This window comes from Schistocerca nitens, chromosome 5 (assembly GCF_023898315.1).
Source record: "Schistocerca nitens isolate TAMUIC-IGC-003100 chromosome 5, iqSchNite1.1, whole genome shotgun sequence".
NCBI classification, from domain to species: Eukaryota; Metazoa; Arthropoda; class Insecta; order Orthoptera; family Acrididae; genus Schistocerca; species Schistocerca nitens.
In genome coordinates, this window is record NC_064618.1 from 448,012,303 (window position 1) to 448,034,895 (window position 22,593).

The following is a 22,593-nucleotide window of genomic DNA, read 5'->3' on the forward strand; positions in this document are numbered from 1 at the left end:
TGAGCCATGGAAAATACTGACTGGGTGGGGATGGGGGGGGGGGGAGGTAGGGGTTGCTTGCTGCTTCATTGCGTTGACAGGCAGGGCGCTCTTTCACCATCCTGCCAATATCTGCATTGGGAGCCCTCCAATAGATATATTGCTGGGTGAGACATTTTGTCAGAATGACTCCCCAGTGGCCATTACGGAGAAGCTGAAGAAGCTTATGCTGGAGGGTGCTCGGAATGAGCACTCAAGTGTGGCCCATGGGACCCTGTATCAACACAATGCCATACTAGGATGAGACCTTGTGCCACCTAGTCCAGAAGGCTTGGAGGTTTGCATGAGTGTGATGTTTCTTGTCTGCTGGCCATCCTTGTGCTGCATAATGTAAATCTCCCAGAGGACTGGGTCATTCATCATGTGTTGTCCCACAAGGTGTGCGTCGCTCAGGAGATAGACCATAACATCATCAATCCACATGAAAACATACTTCTGGATCCTCATCTAATTCAGGGTCATGATCGACAGGCAATCATGATAGTCCATCACTGTAAGTTGCTCATACCTATAAAGTCCCACTTTCCTATTCTCACTCACTCATTCAGCCCAACTCGTTGTCATTATTTCTTTGTGTCTCTCTTAACTGTCACTGTCTCCTGTCTCACAGTCACAGTTTCCTTTATTCTGTCCTACTACTACAACTGCTACTACTACAGCTGTCTCCTCTCACTATCACTGTCTCCCTCTTGCTCTCTCTCACTGTTACTATCTCATTCATTCCTTCCAACTGCTGCTGTCTCTTTATCACTGTCGCTATATCTCTCTTCCTCATTGTCACTGTCATAAACTGTCTCTCATTATTTCTGGTTCTCACCCACTACCGCTTTCTCCTTCTCTTCATTCCTCTCCCACTGGCAGTGTCTCCTTCCCTCTTTTCCTAGCACTGTTATCTCACTGTCAACTATGTTCCACTGCTACTATGTCCCTCTCTTTCTCTGGTTATGCCATTGTCTCCTTCGCTCTTTCTATACCACAGTCACTATCTACTGTTATCCAGTATTTATTACTTTTCCCTCTCTTTCCCTCTGCCACCAGCTCCTCCTCTCACAACATAAAAAGCGTGAATATGTTCCTGTGCCATATTTTTAGGAATATTTTTCAAGGTGCTGAGGGAGTTAGGAATGAGGCAGCTGGTACTCCACTTTTCAGTCAGAGTTCTTTAAACAGGAGCATATTTACCTTTCTTGTGCTCTGGTATGAGACTTTTTCCACTGGTTCCCTTCTTTTCCCTGGTACCACAGGTCTTGTTGCTCATATGAAGGAACCTTATGAGTCAGAAAAATTTTGATAGATTGCTTATGTGAAATTGAAATAATGCAAAACTAATTTTTCACCTCAGACCAGGTTTTCCTTAAAAAAAAAAAAAATTGCATGTGCTTCAGTAATACACAGTGAAGTTCCCAGAACTCTTCAGATGATAATACTCTTTACAGCATATTTCTCCATAATATATCAGTTTATAAGCTATGTTTTCATCTCACACAGGTTTTTATGTCTACAAATAGGGTAAATTTGGACCTCTGTATCTCAAAATGGATATAGATATCAAGAAAATTTTGAAGATTGTTCTCAGGAGTATATCGTAAAAATTACAGCCATTTGCTCTGCATAGCTGTCTTGGAATCCAAGGTTCAATTTTGATACCCATCGTCTGTGTTTTGGGGTGTTTCTCGATGATTGATAAAGATTTTTGAACAGGGGAAGATGTCACTTCCAGATAAATGCCTAGAAAATATACCATTAAAATTGGTGCAGTTTGCTGCAGTTAGTTATTCAGATATCTGCTGCTGACCGTGAAAAAATAGTAAAAAATTCTTATTATGGGTGTCCTCAGCAACTGCCTGTGAACTAAAGGCACACCATAGTCCACATCTAAAGCAAAGATCACCAGCCTAATTTCTCCTTTTACCTAGACTGAAGAAAGTGTGTAATATTAAAACTTAGACTTTGTACTTTAGAATAGTTACAGTAAGACTATACAAACAGCCCCTGGCGCAAACAGCAAACAGCCCCTGGCGCAAGGGCTCTACCCTTCTCTCACAAATAAAACTTGAGGTACGAGCCCTGGAAAAATACTCTTATTATGCGTGGCATTTTGGAACATATTGGTAGCACATGATGTTGCATGCATACTGATGAAATGTCATTCTGTACCTAAAGGCTTTTTAAGATTTTGTTCATTGGTGTTAAACATGAATAAAGTTCATATTGTTCTTAATGCATCTGTAACTTACTTCATTCCATGAAATTGCATATTTCATTTTGAATGGATGGTGACAGGTATTGGGTAAAAATTCTGAATCTGGCTACTAGGGTGAGATGCTGATATACCAGCATCTCACCCTCAAGACCCATTGAAGTGCTTCTGCATTCTTTTATTAGAGAATTTACACTTGTTGCCTCATCTTTCACAGATTTTGAAAGCTGCATCAAGCAGATTAATGATGATCCTTTGTCCTAGTTTTTTTCTAACTGCACTACTTCTAGTTCTTATGCATCTGCAACACCAATACTCTCAGACTGCAAGGTCTGAAGATGGTTCACCTGTGTTTTGGTATTTGAATAATGATCAAGGTAACAAAACTGAAAGATTCATATTCTTGTTAAGATCTATTATTTCTGTTTGTATGTTATATTTCTTAGTAGTTAGCGTTATGTCTGTCACGGGATTCAGAAAATCACATAATTCCTTACGTTCATAGACAGTATCATACCTCCAGGCCCAATATAGGGGGAGTCACTAATTATCCACCAAGAATAACTCCGAAAGTATGATAGGAGTGCGAAAGTATGATAGGAGTGGAAAAGCTTGTGGGACAAAAGTTGCATGGGACAACTGGGGCCATAATATGACGGTTTTTTGTTGCTAGGTGTTGTCGCATCAGAGGTATGAAGGTCAACCTTTATAGGAGAGGGAAAGACGAAAGGATGTGGGTTTTAAGGGAGAGGGTAAGGAGTCATTCCAATCCCGGGAGCAGAAAGACTTACCTTAGGGGGAAAAAAGGACAGTATACACTCGCGCACACACACACATATACAGACACAAGCAGACATATTCAAAGACCTTATTGTCACACGTCATTGGATTCGTATTGATAGCCACTATCAGAAAATAAGTACCAAACCATAGTGTCCCATTAAAAAAAAGGGGGGGGGGGTTGACCTTCATATCTCTGATGCAACACCACCTAGCAACAAAAAACCAATTTCATATTATGGCCCCGGTTGTCCCATGCAACTTTTGTCCCACAAGCTTTTCAGTTCCTATCATAGTTTTGGATTTATTCTTGGTGGCAATAGTTAATGACTCGCCCTGTATATTGCATTGAGTGTTGGTAATCCCATCCCATGTTGTGATTAAAAGCTTTGTAGATGCTCTCATCTATTTTGAGAAGCAGATCCATTTCTTGGGTAGCCTTTATGCATCTTTAATAACTTTGTTCAAATTATGATGTACAAAAAAGATGAAATGATTATTAGATGATAATGTCTTGACTATTTTTTAATCATCATAGTACTCTTCACTTCAGACAGTTGCTTCATCATCATAGTCTCAGCCACTACATTAGGTCATGTCTACTGTCTTTCATTCTGTGGATTCCATCATTTTGTGTACAAGTCCTGATGCAGAATGCACCTAGACCAGGATATATGAGGTACTGTAGGTTCTTCACATACCATTACCTCTGAAGAATTCCAAGAACCATGCGTCATGCACAGTATGCTACAGGACTAAAATGCTGACTCTCTGAATGTTTTGATGTATGTGATGTATGGCTTCCTCTTGCCCTCAGAGAACTAATTTCGTTCAAATTTAGAGGCTTAACATAGTTTACAGAGCAACAAAATTTGTACAAAAATATGTAAACACCACAAACACAACACATTACCATGCTTAATTTGGTGTAGGAAAACTGTTGGCTTTCAAAACAGCTTCCAGTCATATTGGAATGGGTAAATAGAGGTCCTGTATGGTTTTTAAGGGAATATTATACTGTTATTGCTACAAAATAGTGACAAGTTCAGTTAATGATGGTGGAGGTAGATAGTGATCATGGCCCCTTCTCTCCAAAATAGACCACAAAGGCCCAATAATATTGAGATTTGTGATTGTGGTGGCCATGGGAAAGGTAACAATTCATTCTCATGCTCACAAAACCAGTACTGGATGATGAGTGTTGCCTTGGAACTGTTCCAGTGTCACCATTGGAAATTAAACATTGTACCATGAGAGGAACCTGAATCAGTCAAAATAGTCACATAACCCTTGGTGGTAATGCAGTCTTGCACAGTAACCATGAGACCCAAGGTGCACCACGATATGATTGCCCACCCTGTTTCATTCTTCATACCATGTTTCATTCTTCATACCATGTTTCATTCTTCAGATGTAAACTTGGCTGCAAGTTGGAAACAGTGCGAAATAAAACTCCTCCAGCCAAGTGGAATTCTTCCATTGCACCGTAGTTCAGATTTTGTGGCTTTGGCATCACATTTCTCTGTTAAACTTATGAGTGGTTTTCGAATCGCAGCTCACACTCTATTTCCCTGTTTTCAAAACACTCTTTGTGATGTTTTGGTAGTGATAGGATTCGGACATGACATTGAATTCTGCAGTGATTCTTCCAGCTGCCATTCTCTTATTTTTTGTCATGATCACTGAACAGTCATGTTTGCCTGTATCGTGACTTAGTGGATAATGGTTTTCTGCTTTCCCTGTATGTGATATAAATCATCGATACCGTGCCTCTTGAAGCATCAAATACTTCTGCTACCTTGGTTATGGAAGCACCCACCATACGAGCACCATCAATTTTCCCAGATTCGATTTAACTTGGTTCTGGTATAATGCATTCATAGCTACAAAGTACACTGTTCTGACCACAACTTACACTTGCAACAAATTGAGGACATTACACATACACTGTTTGTGGTCAAATACAACAGTGTTGCCTGCAGCCTTGGCTAGCGTCTGCATTCATGCTCAAGTGTGGATCTCTTGTGGTGTTTTCATATTTTCGTCTAATCCCTCTATGGGGATTCTGCTTTCATAATGGAGTTATAAGTTGCAAGTGGTTTAGTGAGGGAGAAAAAAAATTACTGGAGTCCTCAGTCTTGTCACTCTTTTTTGCAAAATGGGAACTTTCACATTGCTAATTTTAATGAAAAACATTCTGTCTCTCTCTCTCTCTCTCTCTCTCTCTCTCTCTCTCTCTCTCTCTATCTATCTATCTATCTATCTATCTATCTCACTCTGAAAAACCTTTCATTGACTGCTACGCATTCTTTCTGCTGCTCACAGGTAACACAGTAATTTCTATTATATTGTGTATGGCATATTAATACTGTCAGATAAATGTTTCTAGTCTCTTATTCTCTTACCTCTAAGTTGACTTTGAGATCTGCAACAGTCATTTCGGGAAAGAGCCAAGAAATTTAACATTAAATGGGGAATAGTTTCTCTGAATGTGACAACCTGCTTAAATTCATTCATTAAGTGCATAAGTGTTTTCAAAGTGTGAGGGGCTGCATTGTTCTGTTGTTTTTTATTGTAATGTGTTTAGAAACACACACAATTTTTAATTAATGATTAGTCTTTATATAGAGTTAACAGCAAATTTGAAATTAATGTTACTTGTTGTCAACTTGTACAGAAACTCGCACATGTAACACATCACACACAATTTTCTGTGTACATTGCACAATGAAAATAGCAAACATACATAACAAAACAGTTACAAATGTTTCTTACATATAGTCATCAGAGGTGACTCTGTAGGTCATTACGAGAGTATGGTATACCATTCTTTCACACAGAGGGTATTTATCTTAATAATGTAAATCATTTTGTGTGTGTGTGTGTGTGTGTGTGTGTGTGTGTGTGTGTGTGGAACACCAGTCCCACCTCGTACAATCGCAACTGTCAACCATCCATTGCCATGAGTAAATGTATCGTTAATGTCGATACTAAAATTGAGTTTACATCCGCAAAAAACTGCAGGTCCATCTAACAAGGAATGTGCAGCAACAGATTTTACTTTATTCTTCTTCTTGTCTGCAGCTGATGTTGTCATTTCCACGTCTTCTATGGTCTTATATATTGTCTGTCTCGCGCGACATCGGAGCCTTCTATATCTCATCTCGGCAGTGTTCAATGCAGTTGCCTGTGTGACAGCAGCAGCGTGACTGGCGCGCAGAGCGCTTATCGCTCGCTTACGTAACGTTGCCTGTAGAACTCGGCCACACGGAGCCGCGCTGCGTGCTTCCTTATCAGCTCCCATGTTATAACGCCTGTGTAAACTCGGCGGCACGGCCCTAGTAATTTTAAGGGCCGTGCTCGCTGCCGAGCTGGCTGGCCGCCGATGCAGCGGCGGGGTCGAAGTCCACGCGCTAGTAGTGCAGCCCCCCCCCCCCCCCCCCTGCAACGCACAGAGTTTGCTACAGCAAGTTACTGCAGCGCTACTAGCGCGTGGACTTCGACCCCGCCGCTGCGTCGGCGGCCAGCCAGCTCGGCAGCGAGCACGGCCCTTAAAATTACTAGGGCCGTGCCGCCGAGTTTACACAGGCGTTATAACATGGGAGCTGATAAGGAAGCACGCAGCGCGGCTCCGTGTGGCCGAGTTCTACAGGCAACGTTACGTAAGCGAGCGATAAGCGCTCTGCGCGCCAGTCGCGCTGCTGCTGTCGCACAGGCAACTGCATTGAACGCTGCCGAGATGAGATATAGAAGGCTCCGACGTCGCGCGAGACAGACAATATATAAGACCATAGAAGACGTGGAAATGACAACATCAGCTGCAGACAAGAAGAAGAATACAGTAAAATCTGTTGCTGCACATTCCTTGCTAGATGGACCTGCAGTTTTTTGCAGATGTAAACTCAGTTTTAGTTTCGACATTAACGATACATTTACTCTTGGCAATGGGTGGTTGACAGTTGCGATTGTACGAGGTCGGACTGGTGTTCCAAACGTGTCTGGACTCGAGAGCTTCGTTGACAGAGACATCATCACACACACACACACACACACACACACACACACACACCAGCAAGTAGCGCAAGTGAATGGGAACAAGACACACAGTGCATATCGTTAACATTTGGACTGATGTACACTATTTTCACTGCAATACGTATATGAAGATAAATGGGGCAAGAAACCAAACAAAATGCAATAACTCTTTAATGAGTCACCAGTGACTATGGGTCCCTGGGACCAAAATACTCAAAAGGTATCCCTGAACAGCCTATGAACATTTTATGGTGGACTTCTGGTTCACTCTGTACATTCACATCACAAGAAATATGAAGACAAAACATTAAATGAAATATTGAAAAGTGAATCAGTGAAGTACTTCAGAGGCTTTAATAATATACTTAAATAGAAATATACATGGAAATGAGAAGTGTGTGTGTGCGCACACACACACACACACACACACACACACACACTGTACACACACACTTCTTATTTCCATGTATATTTCTATTTAAGTATATTATTAAAGCCTCTGAAGTACTTCACTGATTCACTTTTCAATATTTCATTTAATGTTTTGTCTTCATATTTCTTGTGATGTGAATGTACAGAGTGATCCAGAAGTCCACCATAAAATGTTCATAGGCTGTTCAGGGATACCTTTTGAGTATTTTGGTCCCAGGGACCCATAGTCACTGGTGACTCATTAAAGAGTTATTGTATTTTGTTTGGTTTCTTGCCCCATTTATCTTCATATACGTATTGCAGTGAAAATAGTGTACATCAGTCCAAATGTTAACAATATGCACTGTGTGTCTTGTTCCCATTCACTTGCGCTACTTGCTGGTGAGTACAGTAGTACTCATTTACCTTTTCACCTTCAAGCTTGCATTCAGTATTGCTCTTTGATTTGAAATCCGGCAATGTTAGTTTTACGTTATCAGCAATTCAAAGCTCTGTGTAGGTTTACCAATGAGTAGTTCGCCGATACGCATCTCGTGTATGTGTTCTCTGGATGCAATGGAAGAGTGGCATGACAATGCTATGCTGAGTCATTCCTGCAGCGAAGGCAGCTACAGCACAGTACAGTGTTTCATCTGAGGGTTGTTGCATTACTCTCTGCCGTCTGTGGTATGTTTTTGTTATTGCATATTACAGTCTTCTTCACTGTTTTTAAGATATTTTTATGGAAACAAGATTGACTGTAGTAACAAACAAAATAAATCATAATTACATCATTATTCAGTAATGAGCTGCTGGGGACTGTAGGTCCCTTATACCAACATCTGAAAGTTTGTCAGTGGGGTTCTGGTGCACCTAGTACATCTAGTTCTTACAAATCCATTTCATGCCCTTCATTTAGTTGGTGGTGTGCTTTGACATTTTGCTCTACTTTTTCAAATGTGTGCCTGTATTATGTATGTATGTGGCTGTTGGTGCTGTAGTATGTAGGTGTTAATGTGCTCTGTATATCTGGTATGGAAATGTCACCCTGTTTGTGATAGGTGGAACATAGAGCATTCCTGGCACCATATGGGTTATGATTACAATTTATATATGTATTAGTTTCTGTTGCAATCTGCCACGAAGTTTCATATCAGCACACACACTGCTGCAGAGAGAAAATTTCTTTCTGGAAACATCCCCCAACTGTGGCTAAGTCATGTCTCATCAATATTTTTTCTTCCAGGAGTACTAGTCTTGCAAGATTCACAGGAGAACTTCTGTGAAGTTTCGAAGGTAGGAGACGAGGTATTGGCGGAAGTAAAACTGTGAGCATGGGTCATGAGTCATGCTTGTGGAGTCCAGTTGTTAGAGCACTTCCCTGTGAAAGGCAAAGGTCCCGAGCTCGAGTCTCAGACCATCACACAGTTTTTATCTGCCAGGAGGTTTCATATCGGCACACAGTCTGCTACAGAATGAAAATTCCATTGTGGAGTTTCTGTTGTAGTTTATTAGGTGTAGAGAATTTAACTTTTACCTTGCACTTTTTGAAGATATTTACAATCTTTTGTGATATATTGGTGATGTATTGGATGCTAGTTGTAGACCTGCTTTTTCTTTGTCTTCTGTGGTGTGATATTTGTCCGGGTCTTCTTTTATTTTGTTTTGCCTAGTACTGAGTCATCCGTGGAAACTGTGGGGTCATTGACAATTGTGAACTGTTTCACTCACTGTTTATTTCCAGTTGCATATTTTCATATTCAAAGGTATTTTAATTGCCCTGTGCAGCATTGATCTATATGCCACTTGTTTGTACTGTTCTCAGGTAGCCAGCCAGGTGCATTCGTTCCCATAACACATTATCTCAACAGCGTATCTCGCTGTCATTTTTTGGGTGATACCTGTAGGATGAGCCCTTTGTTACATCCAGCCTCCTTTATAGTCTTACCGTCCCCACCCCTTCCTTCTCTGCTGGAAGCTTGGGACGAACTGTGGTCTCTGCATTCTCCTGTGGGCGACACTTTGATTTTAGTTGGCTGACTATTGAGTCAGAAGCTTTGCTGAGGGTGAACCCAGTATCTCTGTTGATCAGCCAGTCAACCACTTCTGTTTCAGTAGCCTCCTTCAGAGCACGGTCATAAAATAACTGTATCTGTCTTAGCACTTCTGCTTCTTCATACCTCATGGAGTCCCCTGTAGCCATACAGTGTTCTGCAACCACAAATTTTGTTGGTTGCTTAACTTCAGTGTGTCTTCTGTGTTCCTTGCATCTTTCTTTGATTAATTTCGAACAAAGATGCAAAGAACACAGAAGGCACACCAAACATAAGCAGCCAACAAAATCAGCAAATTCAGAACACTGCATGTCTACAGGGGCCTTCATGACGTGTGAAGAAACAGAAATACAGGACAAACCTTGTCATTTTGGGACTGTGCTCTGAATGAGACTACTAAAATATGAGTGGTTGATGGGCTGATCAACAGAGACACTGGGCTCTCTCTCAGCAAAGCTTAGGACTGTGCACTCAACCAACTAAAATCACAGTGTTGGCCAAGAATGACTTCCATGTCGGATGCAGTCCATAAGAGTGCTGAGAGACCAGGGTTTCCTCCTAGCTTCCGGTGGCACTGTCCTCACCCTCCCCCCTCCACCACCATTTTACCTCTAGCACCATGCCGCCGGCAGTGGAGAAAGGAGTTGGAGGATAAGAGTGTAAATGGGGCGGGTTGCAGCAAAGACACCCATTCTCCGTGTAGCACCTGAAGGTGACGGCAAGGTACACTGATGAAATATCATGTTACGAAAACAACTGCACCCGGCTGGACACCTGACAACAGTACAAACAGTTGATTTGTCAGGTAAGTCTAAGATCACATCTATGCCTCTTGTTTATGAATGTCTGGGTGACATGAAGTTACAGGGAAAAGTGTCATTGCATTTTTCGTATTAATTTTGAATGTTCATGTAGTGATGTGTCTTTTTATGCATAGCTCTAGGTGATAGTTGCATTTGTCGTGTTCCTGTTCCACTGTGAATGTAATTTCTGCTATAGACTATTAAGCAATTTACAATGTTCACTATGTCTTTGGCATCCGCTTTTACTTGCGGTAAGCGATCTGCATATCTTCTACAAAATACAATTTCCTTTAGGCAAGATTCTTGGCTGTTAAACAATTTTTTTCCAAACGATTTATGTATAAGTTGCAGACAGGCATGATTAAAAAACACTCACATGTAGCTTTCGGCCACAGCTTTCATCAGTAAAGACGCGCGCGCGCGCGCGCACACACACACACACACACACACACACACACACACAAAAGCAAACACGCCTCAGGCACACATGACTGCCAACTCCAGCATTCCAACCTGAGATGCTGGATTTGCAGTTGTGTGTATGTGAAGTGTGAGGGGGAGGGGGGGTGTCTTTCCTGGCAAAGGCTGTCACTGAAAGCTATATGTGAGTGTCTTTTAATCGTGCCTGTTTGCAACTTGATGTGTCTTCTTTACAGTGTGTAGCAATCTTATCTTTTCCTACATTGTTGATATTCCTACCTGGAATTTTCATTGTTTGAGTTATTAAGTCAACTATGATGATTCCGAATATTGCCAGGCCAACATACTGCTTATATATATATGTTGCCATGAAATGTAAAATAATTGTAACTATGGGTCAGCTGGAGGAGCTGAATGAATTCCAAAACCTCTGTGTATGCAAGTTTCTTGTGTTTGTAAGGATCTTTTGGATTACTGCTACAACTTCTTGTGTAGGCTTGTTTGAGTAAAAGCTGGCAATGTCCAGTGATAAAAACTTAGGTTCTTATGGGAGTTCTGTGGTTTTTAATTCTTCAACTAGTACCATGTTGTGTTTTATTTAATATATTTTTCATATATGTAATTTTCCATCAGTATTTTATTCACTTTTTGTGACTGTTATATGCTGGGCTGTTTATAGAGATGTTTTGATAGTATATTTAAATAAAAATATTGAGACATAGAAATGTATCTTTATAAATGTGACAAGCAAATAATGACCTATATTATTAATGTAAGTACCTTCTGTACAAAAGAATAGTATATTATTGTCTTTGGGTGACCTATAGGATTTTCTGTGTTGATTATATGTAAAAAAATTATATACATTCAAAACATGTGCAACTTTTTTTTAAAATTAATTATCAGTCTTTATGTAGCATTATTGCTCAATTGGGAAGAACTTCTGTTTACTGTTTTCTTGTACTCTGCTTGTGTAGAAACTCATACATATTTATCATCACACACAATTTTCTGTACATTGGTCATTAATAAAAAAGTTGCACATGTTTTAATGTATTATTATAAAGATAACAGAACAATGCAGCACACACAGAAAAAATTACAAACAAACAGCTTAGCTCACAAAGAAAGCTTTATTGGTTTAATATGTGCTCGAAGACTGGACATATACCAACTGCATGGAGGAGTGCAGATGTCAACACACTTTTTAAAAAAGAAAAATGGAATAACTGTGATAATTATAGATGGGTAAGTTTGATAGACACAGCCTGTACAGTATATGCTAGAATGATTGGCAAGAGACTGCACACTATGAGGGAAATACTCATTTTAGAGGAACAAAATGTTTGCTGAAGGGATGGTTGTGCACACATAGTATATACATTATAAAACAGGTAATGGAGATTAGGTGTGAATGTAATACAGGAACCATGTCTCTTTTATAGATTGCTTAACAGCCTTCGATCAAGCTGATAGGCAAATACTATTGAACATACTAGAGAAACAAGGCTATCTCAAACACATCATAAAGGTTCTGAAAGGTAAGAACACACACATTAAAATAATGACTCAAACAGTTGCAAGAAATTCAAGTATGATACGTGTGGATCAGATTGTCAGACCGTGGTGCAGTTTATCATCGACATTATACTCTGAAGTGCCAAAGAAACTGGTATAGGCATGGATATTCAAATACAGATAAATGTAAACATGTAGAATACGGTGCTGCAGTCGGCAATGCCTATATAAGACAACAAGTGTCTGGAGCAGTTGTTAGATCGGTTACTGCTGCTACAATGGTAGGTTATCAAGATTTAAGTGAGTTTGAACGTGATGTTACAGTCAACACACGAGCGATGAGACACAGCATCTCGGAGGTAGTGAAGAAGTGGGGTTTCTTCCATATGACTATTTCACGAGTGTACCGTGAGTATCAGGAGTCCGGTAAAACATCATATTTCCGACATTGCTGTGGCCGGAAGAAGATCCTGCAAGAATTGGACTAACAACGTCTGAAGAGAATTGTTCATCATGACAGAAGTATAACCCTTCCGCAAATTGCTGTAGATTTCAATGCTGGGCCATGAACAAGCATCAGCATATGAACCATTCAATGAAACATTATCGATATGGGCTTTCATAACCGAAGGCCCACTTGTGTACCCTTGATGACTGCACGGCACAAAGCTTTACAACTCAGCTTGGCTCGTCAACACCGACTGTTGATGACTGGAAACATGGTGCCTGGTTGGATGAGTCTCGTTTAAAATTGTATCAAACAGATGGGCACTTACAGGTACGGAGACAGACTCATGAATCCATGAACCCTGGATTTCAGCAGGGGACTTTTCAAGCTGGTGGAGGCTTTGTAACTGTGTGGGGCTTGTGCAGTTGGCGCGATATGGGATCCCTGATATGTCTAGATATGTCTCTGACAGGTGACACATACATAAGTATCATGTCTGATCTCCTGCATTCTACATGCATTCGTGTCCATTGTGCATTCCGACGGACTTGGGCAATTCCAGCAGGACAGTGCGACTCCCCACACATCCATAATTGCTACAGAGTGGCTCCAGGAACACTCTTCTGAGTTTAAACACTTCCGCTGGCCACCAAACTCCCCAGACATGACCATTGTTGAGCATATCGGGGATTCCTTGCAATGTGCTATTCAGAAGAGATCTCCACCCCCTCATACTCTTATGGATTTATGGACAGCACTGCAGGATTCATGCCACGTCGTGTTGCGGCACTTCTGCGTGCTTGTGGGGGCCCTGCATGATATTAGGCTGGTGTTCCAGTTTCTTTGGCTCTTTAGTGTATAATATGTGCATTGACATCACCTTAAGATGATGCGGACAAGAAGTGTTACAGATATCACAGTATGGAACCATAAACACTTGCCAAAGTAAATTACAATATGATATATGTAAGTTGCACCTAATGGGCAAAGAATGCAATATGAAAATCTCAGTTAATAACGCAATGATAATGGTATTTAAAGGAGCTGAGGCAACCAGATCAGAAATTATCATCAGTAACATAATGATTAAAAAAGTGAGAAATTTTAATTGTTTATAAAACCAATTTACCAGGATAATAGAGAGATTCACAAGTCATATGTTTCTTATATATGGCACTATTAATAGAACCTTAAAGAACAGATTTAAAAATGGTTGTTGCATCTGTGCTGCATAGGATTGAAACCTTGGTTCGCAGAAAGAGGGATAAGAGCAAACAAATTACAGGCACCTGAAAAGACATTTCTAAGAATAGTGAAAGGTTGCACATGCCAAGACAGGATTATGAATGAACTAATTAGAGAAGAATGGAATGTTAAAGGGATAAACAAAATAATAGAGAAATGTATAAACAGATGGAATGAACATCTCAACAGAATGCCAGAAAAAAGAATGATGAAATAACTGTTGAGATAAAGCCCAGAGGAACAAGAAGCCATGGTAGATCCAAAATGAAGTGGGTTCAACAGCAACTTTTGAAGATGGAAGAAGCAGTTCGCTTAATCCATGGAAGTGAAGATAATGATGGTGATGTGGCACACAAAGAATATGCTTAAAAATTGTTATTTCCTGAAATGCATAATATAAAATATAAAGAAGAAGAAAATCTTGATTGGTACAAGAAAAAGTTATATACAAACCCATTCTCTTTACAGTCACAGGCTTTCACCAACCATAAAAATCATAAAATATTTGCATGTACTGTTTTAAATCTAAAAAACAATGTGTGGAAACAAAAAACCACCTGTACTATACTAGGACACCCACTGGGGATGCCCTGTTAAAAAGATTAAATGCTTCTTGGTGTATGAGTAAAACTGCTTCAGATTAACTGTAGCTACTGTGAAAAATAGCTACCACAAGAAACTTGTAATGTAAATCAAATTGGGGGAAATTTAATTACTTAAATGAAATTAGTGGTTTTGTCTCACCAAATTAATTCTACACTGTGGTAAAGCACTGGTTTCAAATTAAGGAAAAGTTAGTTTTGGAGGGTGTAGTCCAACCATACTTCACCCCTCCCTGCCCTCTCCCTCCAGCTTCCCCCAGTCCAAATTCAACTGCACATACATTGTATCATTACAGGATTTTGGCTAAAATTAGAGACTGCATATCCAAGGTCAGGTCAATAACATCCAAAAGAGAAAACAGTACCAGATACGCATCAAAGTAGTAAACCATTTCCATGCCTCAGTTGAACAGATTTGAGGAAAGGTGATAGAAGAGAGAATTCTGGGAATTTAAGTAATTGAATATAGTTTTTTCTGACATCTTGAGGCCTTTATAATTAGCCAAAGACAAGTCATGTAAGACTTACTACTTGAGAGGACTGACCACCACATGTGGTTCAGCATTTGCTTTACACATTGCCCCTGCATTACTTTTCCTGTCATTACGATTGCCTAGAAAAGTAACTCAGTTAATTCTGGAATATTTCAAATAAATATTCGTTATGTTGAATTTTTTCTAGTACATGTGCCAATAATGAATTTGTCATTACAGTGCATTTATGTTAGAGTCGAGGAAATTGTTGCATAAATCATCTACCTCCTTCAGCTCCTTCATCAAAGCTGTTGTATATCAGTCGCGGACTTGTTTGGACGACTCTTGCACTGTACTGAGCAGTTATAGTGCCCTGCAGTTCTTAGAATTATCGCTAACCCAAAAGCAAAAAGAATGTTGAATGTTAATGCAATAATGGAAAGCCTTGGGTGTATTACAAAGCAAAGAATATAGACAATCATACACAATATAACTGAGGTGCTGAAAAGTAGATATGCGTAAATAAAATTTGGAATTTATAGTGTTCCTTTTGGATAATTTTACACCTCATACCTGAAAAACAAACAAAAACACACACACACACACACACACACAGAGGTACTTTGCCCTAGTGCTGCAGGTACAGATCACACAGGCTTTGTGTAGCCTGTTACTATCTTTCCCTTGTGAATGTCTTAAATTATCTCCCAAGAAATGAAACATTGTTCAGATTTTTTATGTTTTGGAGTTTTAGTAGTGAATGTTTGTGTGTCAGTCCACTGACACAAAATTTTATCAACTTTGCGTACGATTGTAAACAGGTTAGTACAGTATAACACCATTTTCATGCAACTCAGTATTTTATGTTCAAAATCGTACAGTGATAAGAAGATGCTTACATTTGTTTCTGGAGACCACTGTATGGACAAAATACACAGTCAACAATAGGTCTATTGTCTTTGTGTTGACTTCTATTAACAAAAGTAACATGTTTTGAATGAAAGTGTACACACAATTCAGTGATGCCAGTATTCAAATTATTTACAACAATTAAGAGAGATTGTTGTATCTGTAAGAAAATAGTTTCTCTTGAAATCAACTATTTTAATGAACTTCATGCCTGGCAGAATTGTCTTGTGACAAATTACTGCTCGAAACAATTTTTGTCCAGCTTCCAAGTAGCTAGTTTATTGTTATTGTGAGATGGCGTGAAAGGACTCATGGCTTATTGAAAAGTATTGTCTACAACATTTACTTCATAAATGTTCAGTTTAAGGATCACATCGGCTTAAAGTAGACAAAATGGTTAGGAGTTATTCATAATATTTCACAGTTATATTTAATGCAATAGTTTATTCTTTTTCCTCTCTTGGTCCTATAGACAAAATGCCCCTATTTATTGGTGTCACAAGCTGCCTGTGGGGCTTGCTTCTACTCCTTATGAAAATATATTTCTGAAAATGACTCCAGCTTATTGGAATAGAAAAGGTGTTGAGAGCATCACATCACCATTTGGTAATGTACTGGTTGCTGTTTCTTTGCTGCTGTTGCTGCTGCATTAGTTTTTGTTTGTGACACCCACCTCATATTCGGCTTTCTCTCCCACTTACAGGTTCCTAGTAATTTTTAATCCCTTACTTTAAAATGTTTCATGTCTATAAGACATTCAGTACATTCTGACAGAACCATATTCAGTGTGTTTCCTTGTATGATATACAACAAATGATCATTTAAATATTGTTATTTTTTTAAAGTAAGAAACTGCTATTGACATTATGCAAAAGTGAAGGCAATCACTTCAAGAATGCTTTTTATTTTCACATTATGGTTTACGAAATAAACAATTAGTTTTTGTGTGGGCAGGAAAAATTCTAATTTGTTTAAATGCATGCAGAGTGAAAAGTCGATGTCTGTTTCATATTTGATGAGTGGTTCCAGTGTTCCAAGTGTGTCAGTGTTAACCAAATATGTTTCTCATTGTCTGTCAAATTAAATTAACTTGTACTTTCTTTGTAGAAATTTGACTGTCCACAAATAATACTGCAAAGAACTTACCATCACATAATGACATTCTTTGTGGCCTTCCTTTTTTTTAGCACTGAATTAAAGTGGGATGCTAATAGCTTTTAACAGTCCTTTCTTGTTGCTGTAAAGCTTATTATTTTTTTAATAGCATTTCAATTTTTTCTATATTTTTATCCACAAAAATAATCCTACCCACTTGTAGGTCAACATTTGAATAAATGTGTTTCTTTTAGATATTAGTAATATCAGAATTGCATTTATTATTACTTGTTGTTTGTATCCAATATGTGCAGTTTAATGGCATTTCTGCTACAGTTATTGTGTAAATAATGTTGTGCCTTCAGGAAGAATATTCTTAGCTATTTTCTATGTAGAACAGAGCAGCAAAAGATTAGAAGTGAAAAATATCATGCTCAGAAAGAGCAACTCTCAATATGGTAAAATTTTACCAAGCCATGATAAACAGCAGTTCCTTTCTTTAGTCATCTGTAAAAATGGATAACATTTATAAAGAAGTGAGGATTGTAGCAAGTAGAACATTGGGAAACTGTCAAGGGTAAAACATTTAACATGAAAATATAAAAATGAAGCATCTACAGTGTGAGAGGGGAAAGGGGAGGGGGATTGGAAAAAAATAGAAGGCTGAATGAAATAAAAGGAAACAGGGAAATTGACAACAAAAATTATTACATATCTACCCATTCACAAATTGTGAGGATTTTTCTCATACATTTTTGATATTGTGGCCTCTAAGACCATAATTGGGAATAACTGAGATTTTAATTTATAGGGCAAGTTGGTCAGATTGTGGCTCTACAAGTGTTTAGGTATAGCACTTACCGTGAAAATTACACTATGAAGAATAACAGTTCTAATTAATAGGTAAAAAATCTACTTACCAAGCAGCTGCAATGGAACATACACACAAAAGGATTTAACGTTTACAAGCTTTTGGAGCCAGTGGCTTCTTCTTCTGGCAGAAGAGTTGAAAGGGAAGGAAGAGGGGTGAAGGATAAGGACTGAAGAGGTTTAGGGAAAGGGGTACAGTTCAGAAAAGTCACCGAGAACCCCGGGTCAGGGGAGACTTACTGGATGGGGTGAGAAGGAAAGTCTTCCAGATCCAGGGTTCTGGATGACTTTTCTGAACTGTACCCTTTCCCTAATCCTCCTCAGTCCTTTCTTTTCCCTTCACCCCTCTTCCTTCCCCTTCAACTCTTCTGCCAGAAGAAGGAGCCACTGGCTGTGAAAGCTTTTAAACGTTATATACTTTTGTGTGTGTTCCCCTGCCATTGCTTGGTGAGTTGATTTTTTATCTGTCCATTTAAATTATGTTATCAATAACTGATTATTCTAGTTCTAATTAATAGTGTGAAAAATTTTGTAAGTATCATTCCGAGCTTTAAATGCAACCATTACTAAGTGACATTCAACTTAAAGTAGGCTATAAAAATGTCTGACAGATAAAAATGTTGTGGCGTGTTCTGTGTTGATTTTAATCTTGTAGGTTTGTGGCTCAGTCCTTTTTGTTGGTGTGCTGTGTTACTGTTTTGCAATAGATTGTTATTGTTTTTGATGTAAGAAAATCAACATTATCAATGTTATAATTATTATTATGTTTTGTGCAGTTCACATCCACACTATAATCTATTTCAAAACTACCAAAATGGATCAGACTGATGTGTGTGCAGGTTACGCTATTTAAGCTTTAGTGCTGACATAACAATAGTGCAGTCAGAAAGGCTTGGCATTGCATTTTTGTTTTCTTCCTTCTTTATTATATTGTTTTTCTTTTAACTTAATAATATGACTTCTGGCCTTGCATTTACAACTTTTGTATGAAATAATTTATAACATCCATTACATAATTTAATGATTATATTATGCAAACACTTGAGATATTACATTTCAGGACTGACTTTGCTACTTTGTTACAGTTTTGGATCGTCCTTCATCTCAGGTATCATACTTAGATCGTTTCCTAAAAGAAACACACCATGGGGGCTCAGTAGAGAGTGAAGAGGGGGATGTGGAAGACAACAGAGCCCCTTCAGTAACTAGTAGTAAATCAAACTTATCAGAACTCAGTATAGTAAGTAGTGTCAATACTCAACTTTATGAAATTTAATGAACTACATTTTACACCTCGTAACTCTCTATGTTCACTTCAGTTGTATTCTTTCCTGCATCATACTGAATTTTCATGTTAATTGAATTTCTTAATATCACTTATTTATCTTGACAACCAGAGTTCAGGTGGTGTGTGTGTGTGTTTATTTTTAAGTATGACTTTTCTATTTTACAGTGAGCACATACAGGTGACATCACAAATAATAATAATAAACAAAGCCAATGATTTCATTGACTTTCAGAGAACACCCCCCCCCCCCCTTCTCCACCAGGCCCATGATCCTTAGATATAGCATTTAATCTTTCTTTGTGTGACTTATGTAGCCTACTGTTTATAGTGACATTCATTTATATGGAAAGAGAAAAGATTATTTTTGTGTAATATTGAACATATTTATCCTAAGGCAGTGGAGAGATCAATTGTTGGACTGTAAACAGTGAGGTGCTACCCCTGTGCCTTGTGATTCGTTTGCTACCCCTGTGCCTTGTGATTCATTAGATACATATCAAATGACAGCAACATCTGTGACCTGATTTTTTATTGCAGTGAATAGTTGGCTGGTTCATAAAATATTGCATGGAATTATATATTGATTACAAATTAACCCCCCTCCCCAATATGGATCAGGAAATTCCTTCCATGGATTCACCTGACTTAGACTTAGGCCATTCCTTCCATGGGTACACATACTCCATATTCTGCAACACATTTGCTGTAAGTGGTACAATGCATCACAAACACTCACCAATATGCAAAGCATCCGAGCGATTAGATTAGATTCAGTTTTTGTTCCATAGACCCAAAAAAGAGATGATCTCATGGGTGTGGGACATGTTTCCCATATTCGTTTAAATGAAGACATTGCTCCTTTGCTTTCAACTCTTTTTGGTCACTATATGCTTGTGTTCTCACACTCCTTTAAATTTACATTCCTTACTAAACTACTTTTTTGTTTGGTATCTCAGTGCTAGTATTACACATACTTGTTACTTTTATTACTGTATTTCAGACCATTGATCATTTTACTAGAGTGTGCTAATGTCTATAAAATCTACAGCCCTATTTGCTAGCATAAAATATTGTGTGCTCATGCTAGATAGTTCAAACTGCCCTAGCACGAACATATTATCTGTTTTCAAAACTTTTTAGGAGCATACGAATATGAAGTTATTGCTTGTCTTAAGCTCTCATCTCTTCTCATTGTGTAAGTACCTCCAACAGGAGTTCCTCTGGGAACAACTATACGTTCTACTTTCCTCCTTATCGCACTAATTACATAACACATCAATTTGAGTAAATTGTAGTAAAATGATCAATATTTCACTTTTCAGTTATTGACCTTGTATCTTGCTAACTATTGGTTTTCTTTCTTGTGTAACTACACCGTGTATTCATAAGTGTGCTCTCGTCAGAGGTAACACTACTCTTTCCCTAATTTCACTCCTTCAGTGACTAAACAACTGAAGTGCTAAGTTATTTCTTCTCGCTTACATGTTAGCACTTCACAGCCCTGTTTAGTGAGTGCTTTCCCTTCTTCTATTTGATGTTGCTAACATGTCCAAAAAAATTGTCCTTGCAGTAATACATGTACTGACTGTATTACTTTGTTTTACATGTGTTACCATTTCTTATGTGCATTATCTCCCGGCTTTCATGTGAAAAGATTGTAATTACTACAATGTGGCATGGATAAAAGAAGGGTTTCTGCCATAGAAAAGAGGGAAGATAGGACTGGTACTCCAGTGAAGAAGAAAGAAATTAAAAGTAGGAATAAGTGTGTTAGGATCGAAGAAGTAAAGAACACAGATCCCAAAGACAGAGTCTCATCCCACTCTCCCCTCCCGACCCTCCCCTTGTTCCCTCCCCTCCCTGGGACTCCATCGCTGTCAGGTTCATTATCGGAATCCTGGAGGATGAAGAATGTTAACATATATTACAGACCAGACTTGTCTGCTTTTATTTGTACAGGGTCTTTGAACTGATTTGAACAATACCCCTATGAGTAGCCAGTAGTCGTTGAGTAACAAGAACAACACTTGGTGGTGGTATGTGTGTGTGTGTGTGTGTGTGTGTGTGTGTGTGTGTGTGTGTGTGTGCTTAGCCATCAGTCTTTACGTCTTTGGCACTTAGTCATAGTATTTTCAATTTTTGCATAAGTGTGTATGTACATGGTGACTTAAAAGTATTTCATCTCTGTCATAAGTACCTTTGTACCTGGTGACTTATTGTACGTAACACATCCCCTATAGAAGGTATAAGAAACACAACCACTGTTTATAAGAGGAAAGAAAAGGTAGAAAATTGCATGTACCATACACTCGATGGCATATTTTCAACACACAAATAAAGTTTGTACATATAAATTGCTATATTTTATTGCTGTTGTGCAAGCATAAGCATCACTGTTTAGTTGTTACAAAAGACTAAGGACTTGCTTTGTCCTAACTGTGCCATGTTGCTTCATTTCAAAGTAGAGTAAATGGGCTCTACAGTTGAAAGACAACAGATTAGCAAAAAGGGAGAAATAGTTTCAAGGAAAACTAAACAAGAAATACTGAAACAATTAGTTCATTAAACCCGACAGACATTAATTAGGATAGTGGATAAAATATCGATATTTTTTTCACCAATATATCAGTATCAAAGTGGCAATATTGAGCACCAATATTTTTATTATATACTATATTCTTGTCACAATTTTTGATAAATATTTGAAGTTGCTCTTTCGAAATTGTAGAAAACATAATTTTACTTTAACTGTGTGAAGGAGTCTTACTACTTTTTGAGCTTTCATCACATCCAGTCTTTCTCTTTGACTGTGTGAAGCAAATATAGATGACACAAAGAAGAAGTCAGTTTGCACTGGGGAGGGGGGGGGGGGGCCAGTGTGGATGGAATAACAAGATATCCAATGTGAGGAAATAGCACAACAGTTGCGTTAAAAAACAATTTTTCATGCAATTAGTGCACTATTTCTTCACATCAGCATTCTTCAAAAACAGTTGCTGAAACTGATGAACATAAATCTAAATGATGAGATTTTCTTTGCAGTGGGTGGAGACATGCGTGCTACCAGCAGAAACTGCTACAAAACTTCCTGGCAGATTAAAACTGTGTGGTGGACTGAGACTCAAACTCGGGACTTTGCCTTTCATGGGAAATTGCTCTTCCATCTGAGCTATCCAAGCATGTCTCATGTCCCTTCCTGACAGCTTTAAATCAGCCAGTACCTTGTCTCCTACCTTCCAAACTTCACAGAAGCTCTCCTGCAGGCCTTACAGAACTAACACTCCAGGAGTGCAAAAGGCAAAGGTCCCGAGTGCCAGACTTGGTCCGGCACACAGTTTTAAATATGCCGGGAAGTTCCATATCGGTGCACACTCTGCTGCATAGTGAAAATTTTGTTCCAAAC

At 38.8% G+C, this 22,593-nt stretch overlaps 1 protein-coding gene across 1 annotated transcript in view; it reads left to right on the plus strand.

Annotated features, from left to right (window-relative positions):
- LOC126260255 (serine/threonine-protein kinase Genghis Khan) overlaps positions 1-22,593 on the plus strand; it is a 325,774-nt gene that overhangs the window by 213,931 nt on the left and 89,250 nt on the right. The window contains exon 20 of the mRNA XM_049957581.1: positions 18,988-19,142. Coding sequence (XP_049813538.1) covers positions 18,988-19,142 — 155 coding nt within the window. The remainder of the gene's footprint in view (positions 1-18,987; positions 19,143-22,593) is intronic.